The sequence below is a fragment of the Leuresthes tenuis genome, unplaced genomic scaffold (genome assembly GCF_036924035.1).
Source record: "Leuresthes tenuis unplaced genomic scaffold, fLeuTen1.0.hap1 SCAF_8, whole genome shotgun sequence".
NCBI lineage: Eukaryota > Metazoa > Chordata > Actinopteri > Atheriniformes > Atherinopsidae > Leuresthes > Leuresthes tenuis.
In genome coordinates, this window is record NW_027325362.1 from 16,689,613 (window position 1) to 16,703,398 (window position 13,786).

The 13,786-nt window shown below is 39.5% G+C and overlaps 1 protein-coding gene across 1 annotated transcript in view; it reads right to left on the reverse strand.

Moving 5' to 3' along the window:
• eys (eyes shut homolog) overlaps window positions 1-13,786 on the reverse strand; it is a 156,388-nt gene that overhangs the window by 132,114 nt on the left and 10,488 nt on the right. Inside the window, exons 4-8 of the mRNA XM_072391139.1 lie at window positions 13,268-13,395; window positions 9,962-10,076; window positions 8,326-8,485; window positions 3,721-3,825; window positions 197-336 (exon numbers count right to left, since the gene is read on the reverse strand). Of these exons, the coding sequence (XP_072247240.1) occupies window positions 197-336; window positions 3,721-3,825; window positions 8,326-8,485; window positions 9,962-10,076; window positions 13,268-13,395 (648 nt within the window). The remainder of the gene's footprint in view (window positions 1-196; window positions 337-3,720; window positions 3,826-8,325; window positions 8,486-9,961; window positions 10,077-13,267; window positions 13,396-13,786) is intronic.

Sequence of the window (13,786 nt, forward strand, 5' to 3'; positions counted from 1 at the left end):
TGTTGATTGTTTCAGTGAGTATACACATAAAGAACTGTATGGAAATGCCTCTAAATGAAACGTGTAAGGAAGTTACAAAAATAGACCTATAATTGTTTTGCCATATCGATTCCCTGGTGCTAAAACCTGGAAGTACATTAAGAATATACAATACTACAGTAGAATATAAAATGACAAAATACACATTTCTACCCACTTGAAGGTTTTGAGGACAGGGTACACAACAGCTGTATTCAAGCTCCTTGGGCAGATCCAAACACTGAGTATTCGGTGGACATGTACTGTCAGGCAGAAGGCAGGCATCTATGTCAAGTTCGCAATTCTTCCCCTGAAAACCTGTCACACAAGATTAAATATGTTATCTAAAAGATGCTATACAAAACCAGCAAAAAAATAGACCTGTAATCAGTGCCTCTAGCCCATTTCTAATTCATGTTGATGTGCCAGGCAAGCTCTTCTATATATTTAATAAACACAGCCAAGACTGGCCCAGCCGTGGCTCGACTTGAGAATTGGCCCCATTCTGGAGCATAGTCAGTGAACCTCAGTGGCCTCCTGAATTTGTATCAAAATGCAGCCTCAATCTAACTCTTCATTAAAGATTGAAGAGGCAAACACCATTGCTATGCTTTTTTCCCCAAGCTTTCATCTGCTTCTTCTTCTTGCTTCTTTCCCTACAGTAGTCATGTGTAACCATTCTCACACAGGGTTACATGAAATGTTGAGAAGGCCAGAATTTATATGGAAAAACAAAACATTAGATTTCTGCAGTTTATAACAACAGATAAAGGAAATCAAATTAAACTCATGAGCCAAAAATATGATGCGGCACATGGTCATTATTTGAGGAAAATACTGTATCATTAAATGCCAATGAGTGGCAGAAAATATGTGAAACAAGGCATTATGTTTTACTGATACAATACACTTTATTGTCCTCATAGGGACATTTTTCTTGAACTGCAATTGGATTGCAGTTTCTATGCATGAAATCTGCACAATATCTTTTAACTTATCTAGACTGTTGCTTGTTTTAATTCATTTTAATTAAATCTATTTATATTCTTTTACATATTTTTAATGCTTTTTCTGCTCCCCGCAGCAATGCTTTTATTGTATGTGAAGCACTTTGAATTGTTTTGTACATGAAATGTGTTATACAAATACATTTGACTTTGACTTTAGACTACTTTTTACATGACAGAACTCCCTTCACCATATGACACTGGAAATGAGGCATACAAGCAGGTGCTCAGGTTTTCTTATATAACAGATTAGATTTCGAAGCAATGCTTGTAGGGCTGGGTACACCTTGTGAAATTTTGTAACTGTGGATCTACAACCAGTTCACTCAGGGAGTTAGGGATTCATGATCAGGGATTACCACAGACTGCAAAGGCAGTTTCAGAGGAAGCTGGGTAAAAAAAACAAAAAAAAACTTTTGTGCCTCAGGTACCTCAGGTTCAAAGTGAGAGATACTGCAAATACTGCTGTAAACTCAGCTGTCAACAATACAGAGTTTTGGTATAACAACCTCACATATTATAATAAGGCTTTATAATTAGGTCCACAACAGAAAATCCACTGGCATCGGTGCTGAGGAAAATACGAGGTAGATGAACTCGGGCCATATCAGTGCACTGAGCAGGTGTAATGGGGGCGGGCACACGATAACCGTTGAGCCCTCTGGGGTGTCATGGGTCTATTTCAACTTGACATCTGTGATGGGAGGTTCTCACTCAATAACCCCAATGACAAAAGCCTCAACCCAACCCTTCTCTTTTCAAACATCACAGCCAAGTTCCCACAGAGCTGCTCACTCACAAAGGACCAGGGAAAGCCATGTCAAATGTGGTGTGTTTAAAAAGGAGCATTACGAAGAAAAATAAATCCACACTGGCTGAGCACTAAAATGTGCCATTAGTTTCACTTTAATTGCTGACCAGAGAATGAACATGGGCATCATTAAGAACACAAGAAAGAAAAAAAAGAGACCACTTAGATATTTTTTTCCATAGTAAAATACAATCTGCTAATAAAATAGGATTTGCTTGAAAGGTTTGAGATGAGAGGCTGTAATATCAGTCTTTTTTACAGTAGATTCGTCATAAGCCTTCTACGTTCCTATTACATAACTGTTATCTAGAGGGTCTTAGCTTCAAACTTGGCTTTAAAAGGGAGTTTAGAAGTTGCATTTATGTCAGCAAAGTTTTCTTCCAGCACACTCTGTAAAAATTCAAAAGACAGTCAAGCGAAGTGGAAACTCTAAATTCCCTGTAGGTGGGACTTTGTTTTTCTGTCTGTGTGTGAGCTCTGACATCATGCTGTTTTGTCCAGGTGGAGCAGCTCACCCAATATAAGCTTATGTAAGTGCGGTCTGTCTGCATGTGCACCTATATCTATGGGCTGTGATGTGCTGATGTACTCACTGAACTGTGCCGCAACTATAACAAAATCTAATTATATCAGCTTTCTTGTGGTTATTATGGTAAAGTGAACTGAAGAGTCCTCAGCTCTCGACAACCCTGAACAAAATAAGTAGTGCTGAAAATGAACAGATGGATAACATTTAATCCATCAAACATTCCCTGTGTTTTAGATACCTCAAGGGCTGACACAGCTCATCAGTTGATGAAAATACAATGCCACCCTTGAATGTCACCTTTAATGCCGACTCTAATGTGCCTTGCCTCATCAAATGATAACATGAGCAAACTGTGACTTGAACATCCGCGTTGTGCTTTAAGATTTAATTAAGCAAAAGTGAATAAACAGAGTTTCATCATCTTCAATGTTACAATCCCGTGAAGAGTTGAAAACTTTAGCAGAGAAGAGAAGCTAAAAATAACAAGAGCAAATTCTGTAGAGAAAAGCAACACCTGGACACAAAGATGCTCTACGCCTTTGGTCTCCATGTGCAGTAAAATGTTCCAGTTAGGTGGGTAAGAGCAATTGCCAGACACACAAACTGGGCCGTGCCAACAACTGAAAGCACGAGCGCATCATCCATCAGTTTACATTCAGCGAATGTAAATTCAGACTCAGCCGGAGAGGTCCAAGAAGCAATTAGAGGAAAATTACCTTAATAGAAATTTTATAACACAGTACCTGGACGATTTCTTTGCATTTTCAAGGCCTGGCAATGAGGCTGATGTTGTTTATCAGCTGTCAGTCACAAGCCAAGACTGTAAACCGATAGCATGAATAATGCCACGGAGAATCTGGTTGTGACTTGTTTCTTCTGTAATGTGCAATGGAGCACGGAGCGTAATCAGCTGCATGCTGTGAAGATGGCGCTTTGAAATGGCTCTTTTTAAGAACTGAAAAAATCCGAGTGCTTTATTAAAAAACGTGAAGAGAGAAGTAAAACACAATGCCACACAGGTTTAACCACGTTCAACACAGGTATATAAAACATATTTCAATGAATGGGAAATATGTGGGAGGAAAAAAAAAAAAAAAAAAAAGTAAATTAAATCAAGCAGACACCTGTTTAACTTCCTCGGGCAGAATGTGTCATAGCACGTGGAATCTGCTTGCGAAAGCTAATCACCTTTGGTTGTCAGTAGATAGTGAGATGGCCAGAGGGGCTCTGGCTGAGGATCTTAGGCCACATTCACTGCAGACACATGGAAAAGGTCTACAATTCCACCTGCTGCCACAGCTAATATCACTTAAACGTTATTACAAAGCCCTTGTTTTGGACGTAGCCCAACATACCTGCAGGGCAGTGGCAGTTGTAGTCTCCAAGCAAGTCAGAGCATGTGCCATTGTGCTGACAGGGGCTGGAGTCACACTCGTTGATCTCAGTCTCGCACATTCTTCCTGAGAAAAGAGGTTAAAAAAAAAATAAAATTACACAGACGCCAGTATTTATAGTTCATCACTATCTTCACGTACCAGAACTCTTTTTGCCTCCCCCCCTCACAAAGAACTCTGAGAAAAGCCACTTCTTTGTTTGAAGGGAAGAACATATTTTAACTAGCATAATGAGTAACAAAACAATTTATGCATGACTGTGAATTCAATTGAACAATTGGTGATGCGTTTGTATTTGTGTGCTAAATAGGAAGATGTGTCTTCATACAGCCAACCATCATCAGACACTGCCTGACATGTGGACTAAGAACAAGAGCCAACTACTAGCTTCTGCCCTTTACGTCTAAATGTTTTACTGGGGTAAACAAACAAACCAACCGACAGATGCTGGCGGCAAATGTATTCATAAAGAATCTACAGAGCCAGTCTAGCTGTTTTCTCATCATCCATTCTTTATGCAAAGCTAAGTGGCTGCTGGTTCTAACATCATATTCAGAGCACAGATAAGAAACTGTTCCTTAAAAGGACGATAATTACACTGCAAACCTATTTAAATACTGCAGGATTTGAGAGGTGCCACAAAAGACATGCGAAAGACGTATAATAATAGGAAAAATTAAAAAAAAAGCATAACCCTAATTGGACAGGCTACATTGCTTGTTAAGAAAATGGACACTTAATGAGGAGTTCTGAGCGACCAGATGAGATGGGGTATGCAGGTTGCTTGGTAGGAAGCTCAGTTCCCTGAGCAGCTGCCGGTTCCACTGCTGTGGTTGGGGGTGGGTGTCATCTCATGCCGGTTATTAGTTCAAAATGTCTCATCATCAATAACGGAGCAGCAAAGACATATACTAAAAGTTCCCTCTTGACAGCAGCAGCTTCATGCTACAGCATAAACACTATGATTGATCTCATCTGCACTGTGGTTTGCTACAGGTAATTATATACAACATACACCACCCTGTTCAGGTGCAAAGTATATACATTTGTCCTATTTCAATCTTAGGAACGCCTACAATTATTTATGGCCATCAAATTTATTTTAGACAATTTAGCTTTTTTTTTTAAATGAAAAAGTAAGTGATATGAAACATAGCTATTTTTTAAAGCAAACTAAAAGAAATATATGGTAATGTGTCAAGTACATATATAGATATATATATATATATATATTTAAAAGGTCTATGTGCAACAGAGGTTATTTTATTGAATTTTGGAACATTTTGCAAATCCTTAGTTATTGTAGAAGGTTCTGTAAGAATATTAGGTTCTGAAAATCTACAAGAGCAGCTGTGGGCGAGCAGCTGGAAAGCGCGGCCCATTAATCAGAGGGCCGATAGTCCAATCTATAGCTCCTCAAGTCCAAATGTAAAAAGGTCCACAAAAAAGATGATTTGCATCTAACTGCCTGAGATGTGTCTGCATGTGACAGAAAAGCACCGTATGTACATGAATAAAAAATTATTGTGTGAATGTGGCTCGCAGTTTAAAAGTGCTTCGAGTGGTCAACAAGACAAGAAAAGTGCTTTATAAATGCTGTCAATGGACCATTTACCATTGTTTGCCAGAGAAAGCTTCTTGTTGTTGGGATGTTTCTCATTTCACAAGAAGAAATGTAAGTCGAATCGTGAATATATTTGTATGCACACAATTAAAATAGGACAAGCATGAACAAGCCAAACTTAATGGCATCGGCAGTTGTTCTGTTAAAAAATAAAACATTGCAAAGAGGAAAACCTGACTGGCAGCAGTTCAGTAATGCATCCTGAGTTATGATCTGTGATAGAGTACAGTGGGGTTTCTGGGCAAAGCTTGAAATTAAATTGGCCCTTCTATGCTGCATGGCTTGAAATTCCAAAGCAGAAATCCCAAGATGCCAAAAAATGATGAATTCTATCAGTCACTGAGAAGTGCCACAGTGTAAGAGACAATTTTCCATTACTGAAATGTTCAGCTTTGATCTAGGAAAAGAAAAAAAAACTTCTTCGTGTAGTGCCATGTAAGAGCTTATGTGATTGACAGCAGACTGTGTCAGGACTTAAGGCTAGATTGTGAAGTACACTACTGACCAAAATACGAGTGCACTGGATGGGGAAAAAAAGCCAATCACACACACAGACTGTTTAAGTAGTAAAACAACAGTAATACTGTGTAGTGACATAAAAAACACCTGACATTATTTTCATGTTTAGCAATAATCACTATCTGTCTAAATCAATGTTGTTCCTAATGCCTTAAATGCGATGCTGTGATGAGATGTTAACATGTCGTACAAAAGGGATTTTTGCTTATGATATTACAGCATGATGATAGAAAACAGACTGAAAAAGAGATAAAAGACAGAATGAACGGTTTGGATAAGCAATGCTTGAAACATGATCTTCTCTGACGGAGCACAGTCGCAGCTGTGAATGGTGCAAATAGTACGACTCTCCTATCAGGCTTAGAAAATAAGGTCAATACCTTTCCATATAATTGAAAAACAGTGGACAACAATCCCCTACCTGAGGGGCATGAGGCAAAAGTGTGGAAAAGGGAAAAGATAGAACTAAACTCAGGCTGGGTCACAGTCTGTCTCGACAGGGAGAGAGAAGAAAAAATAAATAAATAAATAAAAGGACAAACAGTGTTTTTTTCTACAAAAACATTCAGTCTGTGATCATTAAAGTCACTGAGCCCATGATGCAATGTTGCAAAAACATGAATAGCATCGCTGATATTGTCAGTTTCTGGGAATTTTTTTCCAACTTTTTAATATGGTGAATGAAAAATAATGACTTTATTTTCTGTAATCTCTTGCTCCGAATATTTATTATCTTTCTTTTTTTTTTTTTTTTTTTTAAACCACCATCACCGACAGCTTAACAACTTTCGGTCATGTTCAGAGCTGGCAGCTAATTAGGAAGCAGTTTGCCAGAGGACTTGGATTAAAATGCAATCAGCTGCAGGCCTTAGAAATGTCAAGCAGGCAAGGCCATTGGTAAATAAGATTCAGGGTTAAGAGAAAAAAAATAAATAAAAAATCTTTTCATAAACAGAGCAGGCCTGTGCTTACAGTATATGGTTGTTGGCTTCTTATTTCCCACAGACCTCTAACTCTATGTAGACACTTCACTATTAATTCACCCATCTTCCGTCTGTGCTTCTCCGTTTGGATTTAGACAAACTAAAATGTCTCGCCTCAAGGCTACGCAAGATAGCGTAATGAGCCTGAATCAGCAGAAAATACTATTACAAATGAGAAATGTAAAGAGGACTGTAGAGAGTTTGTGTTCTCATTTGTCTAGTCTTCTGGACGAATTACAGGTCAGTTATGGAAGAGATGTCCTTGAGACAGCAGAAATCAACGGAAAATCAATAACAGTTGCATAAAAATGTGGAAGCTTTAACCTGAAACCTTTTGACTTGTGAACACCACAATCCTTACCATGTTGCCCTGCTGACCTATAGGCAAGCAGCGCATCATTTTTCCGTCTCTCACTGAAGCCAAACGTCTACTTTACTTGAAAAACTAATATACAACAGGTTCAGCTTACCTTTCAAAGGGAAATACACATCTATTACACAGGCAGTGGCTGCTGATTTAGACAATTAAGTGGACCAATTCAATTCGGGACAAATGCATGATCAGCTAGTGTGCTATCCTCTGTAAAGAGAGTCAAATGTGAAAAGGAAACAGAGAATAAACCTCACAAACTCCTAATGTTGTAAGTGAGTGCTGTACTGTTCGAAATTACATCAGTTAACGTCTGGAAAAAACAGTGTTTAGACTGCTCAGAAGTACTTTACCCAACCACATTTGTAAAATGAATCAAAAACTTAACAATCAACTTATCAACTTTATTTCCAGATTTCCAAATCCATTCTGCAGCTGGCTTCCAGCATTTGCCAGGCAACGAGACAAGCGATCTTTTGACAGTCGGCAGCACAGCCTCTGAAACCGGAGACCTTGCTCTTCTGCCACCGACGCTCTATCGACTCTGCGCGGTGAGTGGCAGAGATGAGCGAGCAGCAGCGCCTGTCAAAGAGCTGCTTGCTCGTCCACAATCGAATTCTATAGTTCGTTATCGAGGGAGATGTCGGATTGCGCACGCGCGACAAAGAACACGAAAAACATTTCTCTTGGAGTGAATTCTTTAGTAAAACTTTGATGTGTGTATGGGATAAGGTTTTAATGGACACCTACCATTCATCCCAGATTAAGCACTTGTTGTGGTGTAAATGAGTGCCTCGTTAAATATCAGTGCCTTTTATGTCATTTACCCACCATCTGCCTTAAAACACCAACAAAAGCCAAAGCAGAAAAACATGTAATTGATGGAAGGCTTTCAGCATTGTTGGCACTGACGCAACAAGAGAGGGAAAAAAAAAAAAAGAAAAGTTAAATATTGTGAAAAGCAGCCTTTCCACAAGCGCTCATATACATCAAGGCATAAATTACCAACGTACAGATGCTCAAACAGACTGAAAGGGTGCAAAAGTGGTAATAATACAAATTTATCTCACCTGAGAAACCGAGGGGACATTTACAGATGTACTGAGGGGGAGATGACGGCTGACTTGTTGTGATGCATGTGGCTCCATTCAAACAGCAGCCTGGTTGCATCACGCAGGCATCACCTACATATTGGCAAAACTCTCCGATCCACCCTGGAGCACAGATGCACTGCCGGAACATAGTACATTATTCATGGGATTAGTGGCACAATACGACATCCACACTGTGGGGTAAGATGCAGTACGTGTTAAGACCAGCAATGCAGTAAAGCAAAATCTTTTTTTTTTTTTGTTTCCGTTTCCTTTATGCAGGAACACTAGAATTCAAATCAAACGCCGACTCGACTTTCACAATAAATCTGTAAATACTGCCCTCAAATGAAAAGGGTCAGTTCACTGACAATACAGAAAGCTTTTTCAATGTTCAATCCGCTCATCTCCTCGAGATATCTTCCGCTGCCTCACTGTGAGGGAGGAAGAGACTTTATGTGACAGTCAAATTGCTGCAAAAAAAAAATCATGTTAAATAAATCCGATGGTCATTTTACGTCAGGAAAGAGGGATTTTTACTACGTACTAATGTCTCCCCGAATGAGGGGAAACAAGAAAGCATCGAACCAAAATCCAAAGTGCAACGCTGAAAGCACAAACTAAAAGGAGTACTCTATTTTCTGAGTTTTTTTGTTCTATACTGCACGACAGAGCCAGAGGGAATTAAGATGGCAGTAACCGTGAAAACAGGTTTTCATAGTCAAAGCAAAAACGTGTAAAAATAAACTAAACAAAAATATAAATGAAAACAAAAGTCGACCAGACGAAGTTGCCCATCTTTTTCAGTGAGATGCTGTTTTTGATTATGCCTGACCCCGGTTAGGAGGCACACCAACACAAAGCATCTAAAAGTAGACTTTAGATCAGAAGCATTCTCAGCGGCCTAATGGATGAAGACTGATGGAGAATAATTAGGAGCCATGGGGCATTAGGGGTAGTCTCAGGTGCTGGAAAGATAAAATACAGACGTTTGAGAGAGCTGAGCAACACAGAGGGAAATTAGACCAGAACCTGACTATCTGAACAAAGTATTCTCTGTGATTAATGGGTTAGAATTGGACTAGTGCTGTCTGTAGACACTTCCATCAGCGATGCTAGATATTCTCTGTGTCTTTTTGTCTTCAACTGAAAACAAATGTTCTTATGAAAAGAATATTAAAAACCAAAGGAAGGCTTTTTAAATTTGGCATGTTAAAAAAAAAGCAAAAAAGCCGAATAGACTGATTTGATCTCAAAAGTCTAATGCTGTAAGACAGAAACGATTGCAAAAGCATCAGCTCCATTCTTCATCAGACCCAATTAATAACTGATTAACACATAAACAATTAAAAAGCGGCACACAGATAATCAAAGACAGACAGAAATTGTGACACATCACATATGTATTTGTCTGATTCATTAGACATTATGGTCTTATTGGGACAAAGAAAATTACTTTTTCTCTTACTAAAACAACAGCTCTACTGTACACACTGCTCTGTCTAAGGATGAGCTACACTGTGTTCATTACCGTAACCCTCATTAAGGTGCAGCATGAATCATATTTTGCAGGCTTCAGAGTATTTCATTATGACTGAAACATTGAATTACCTACCTGATATCCGCCAATTACACTCAAGCACAATCCCTCATTTAGGCAGTTGATATTGAGCAGCCTGCAGTAGTCAATTATTTCTTCACAGTTCTTCCCAGAAAAGCCACTCAGACATCTGTTGAGGGGAGGTCAGTGTCATCAAAATCAATTCATCCGAACCCTACAGAGTAACAAGCAGTGCTGCATTGTTTCATTTTACAAGAGACATGAGGCTGTAACACAGTTTTTTTCCACATGGTCTTATTGTGACACGGACCAGGCTGAAATAATGCACATTTTTCTTCCAATTTGTTTGACCTGGATTGTCTAATGGGTGGACTCAGCATATCAGGACACATTAAGGTCCATTAGAAATCACAGATTACCCTTTTCTACAGCTGCGGATTTCACTGGCTGTACGGCCTAATATGACAAATGCACGGCATCCGCCATAAATTACTCTCAGTTTTCATATTCTATGTTCGACTCTTATTCAGCTAAAAGTGCAGTGGGAGTTATAACGAGATTTATTACGAACGAACCGCAATATATGACAACAGTGAGGAAGAACATGATTTGACAGTCAGCAGATATTACGCAGACTCAGAGCCCTGAAAACTGGAGCCTACTAAGAATGAGGAGAAAACATTTTCATGTAAAGCCCAGTGGTGACTTACAGAAACACCAATTCATCTTGGGATTTACGAAGTGTCTCACGTGGGTGATGGAAATGAGAAAATACCGGCGCTCACATTGGTTTTAGAAGCATCGAGGGGGCATCAAAAGAATACTGTAATCTAGCAGAATCCTGTTCCTCCGAGAGGAACCTGAGCAAAAACTGTAGCTTATCTGTTTGCCTTTCACTGTTTCAGATTTTAAAAAAAATATATATATATATATATATATATATATATATATATAGTATGGAGCTGAAAGGCCTTTTTTGTTTGTTTTAAATGAACAGTATCTGACCAAAGTATATGTGAAGGCTGGTGTTGTTCTGTTCTTGCATCGTCAACAAATCTGATGCAGAGAACAAAGTTCAAGATGCAGTGCCGGATCTCTTAATACTCCCAAAGTTACCACATTTCATCCATTTCTGCTGGAGACATGAATCTTTAAAAACATGTCTCGCACTTCCTTTGAAACGGTGTGCGAGTTCCATGGTGATTTTTATTGTAAAATTTCTCAAAAGCAAACAAAAAAAAAAGAAAGAAAAAAAAAACGAGATAACAGTGAAATAAACAGTGAATCAGTTCAGCATGATTTGCTGTTAATTTGCTGCAACTCGATATCAAAACAGCATATATAAGATTAATTAAAAATAACATACAGTCCCTGTGTTAAATAAATCTCTGTGTTTTTCATAAATGATGCTTACAATAAGAAAAATATGTACATTTTCAATAGCATTTCTATTTCTTTTTAATCATCAAAATAAATACATGACACAATATTTGTGTCAAATAATAAAGACAAGTGAGCACTGCGCCACTGTTGCTCATATAACGTTCTCTTAAAGTCCCACTCCAGCAGTTCCTGAACAACTCATCTGTTTTCCTGAAAATTGCATCATTTAAAGTTTCTGTCACAAACGAAGCTCTCGCGGCCTATCTGGCCACGACACGGCATAGAACACGACTCTCCAGCTTCTTCCTCGTCCCGTGAGGAGGGCTCTATTAATATGCTAATGAGCTACACTCGTCTTTGCCTTTCAGCACCCCCCTCAAAGTCTACTCTGACTCTGCAAAACTGATCTGCCATGCTCTTATTGTACTGAACAAACAGCATTAAAATAATGACCGGGCTGCTAATTCTCACCGTGCCAAAGTCACGACATGTCGGTGTATCCACAAAGGCCTGCCCAGGACTCGTCACTTGAGAGGCAGCTGTATGGGAAAAGCCTGCTTTCCCATAAACTTTCCAAATCATGCACCACAGATACAAGAGTGTTTACCAAGGAAAACCGCAGACACAACCTGAAATTACACTGCCGGACTGCTGGCAGCACTACTTTTCCTCAAAAGCACGACGATATTAAAAAAAATTAAATAAATACTCATGTTGTTTCCCAGGTAAATGTCTGGAATAGTCTTAGTCTACAATAATTTGGGTGCCAGACCCTGCTATTGTTTCGTGTCAAATTCGAAAGCAGGGAAATGAAGTCGCTGCCTGCATGAGAACCGTCACTCCCTGATGGAGGCGCTGGTCTGCTTTGCCCCGTCAGCCGGGAAACCGGTGGCTGCAGCAGAGAAGCTCCGCCAGCGACCCGTGTCTGCTACTTTTCATGGGACACAACAAAATAATAAGAAACAAAATCCACTTGTGCTGTAATTAGACCTATTTTGATAAGAAAATAAAGGCTTGCAAATCGAATCCCATTACAGTCATAAACTGAACGTCTTGTGTCTGCCATTTTAGCAAAAAGAGGGAAAAACTTCTACTTGCTTCTCTGCCAAGCTTGTGTTGGCTTGTCCTAAGACCTGAAAGAGCCCCATCCAGCAAATATATTAAGGATTGGTCGGTGCTGGTTCCTCCAAATTGTTTTCAAATAGTCTGGAGCATTTAGACCGTCTGACTCTCCTTTCTGGGGTTAAGGACCGTGCTCTGCAGATTCAAAGCTGAACTGCTAAGCCATAGTGCTGATGGCCCACCTTCTGTGAGTAGGGAAAATCAAAAGCTAATGAATCGCATCCGAGGAGAAAAATATCCAAACTACATGAAGAGAAGGTAAATCAATGAAGAAATAGAAGAAAAAGAAGAAATAGTAATAGTAGACATAGTAGATAGTTATCTTTTCACCGTCAGCGCAAGGCATTCTCACGAGAAGCTAAAATCATTTGACTCCATTTACATCAAGCATTAGAAGGCATTTCCACAAGCATCTGACCCAACTACTTGGGATCAAATTAAAAAAAAAAAAAAAAACATCATTACCGCCAGGCGACAGAAACAGAGCCAGCCTATGTTTAGGCATGTTCTAAGTGAATAAATAACTTCCGATTATGCAGTAGAGGATAATCAAGTGGGTGAACCTTCCATGCAGCCCAGTTCATATCGACGTACACACTGCTAAAAGTCTGAGGCCATATTTGACCCTGACCCACCTCTGAAAGCAGTCTGAGCCATCAGCTCTCAGTGCACCGAATTGCCTTGTTGTTGAACAGCACTTCGCAACAAATTGCTTTGCATCCACAATGCATCTTTGGTGCATTCGCGCTTGTACTTAAACATCCACTTGTGTTCAGGTCACTCTCGATGCATGTTGATGCGAGTGTGAACTGGGTCAATAATGTGGGCCCCATTAGGTAGCACTCAGTGTTTCACCTGCAGAAGTAATCCTTTCCTTTGGACACACAGGTGGCATTGTTCAGACAAGGCGATGGGTTGCACATGCCGTGCCGCCTTCTGCATTCTGGGACCACAGAACCATCTGCACAAACACAATCGGAGGCCTGCATATAGAAGCAAAACAAACTAGGTCAGTTGTCAGCTTGGGGGAAAAAAGGGTTGGAAATCACAGGCGGTACATTAAATCACTAAACGAGTGAGCATTATCAATAAAAGATATGCAATTACGAATTCTCCCTTGATCAATCTCTGCAACCTATTTACGAAAAGGTGGCACGGTTTGCAATATGGAAATGGAAACATCATTTAAAACCCTACATAACCAAGAACGGATAAACCAACAGTTTAAAGAAAGTTGCTCTGGTGATTTCCTTCATGAAATTTGCTCATTTCTACTTTGATGCCAGCAACGCGAGTTTAAAAGTCGGGACAGAAGCGATTGCGAAAGTTGTTTAAGGCTTGAAAAAATTAAACGTTTCAAATGTTTCTTGTGGA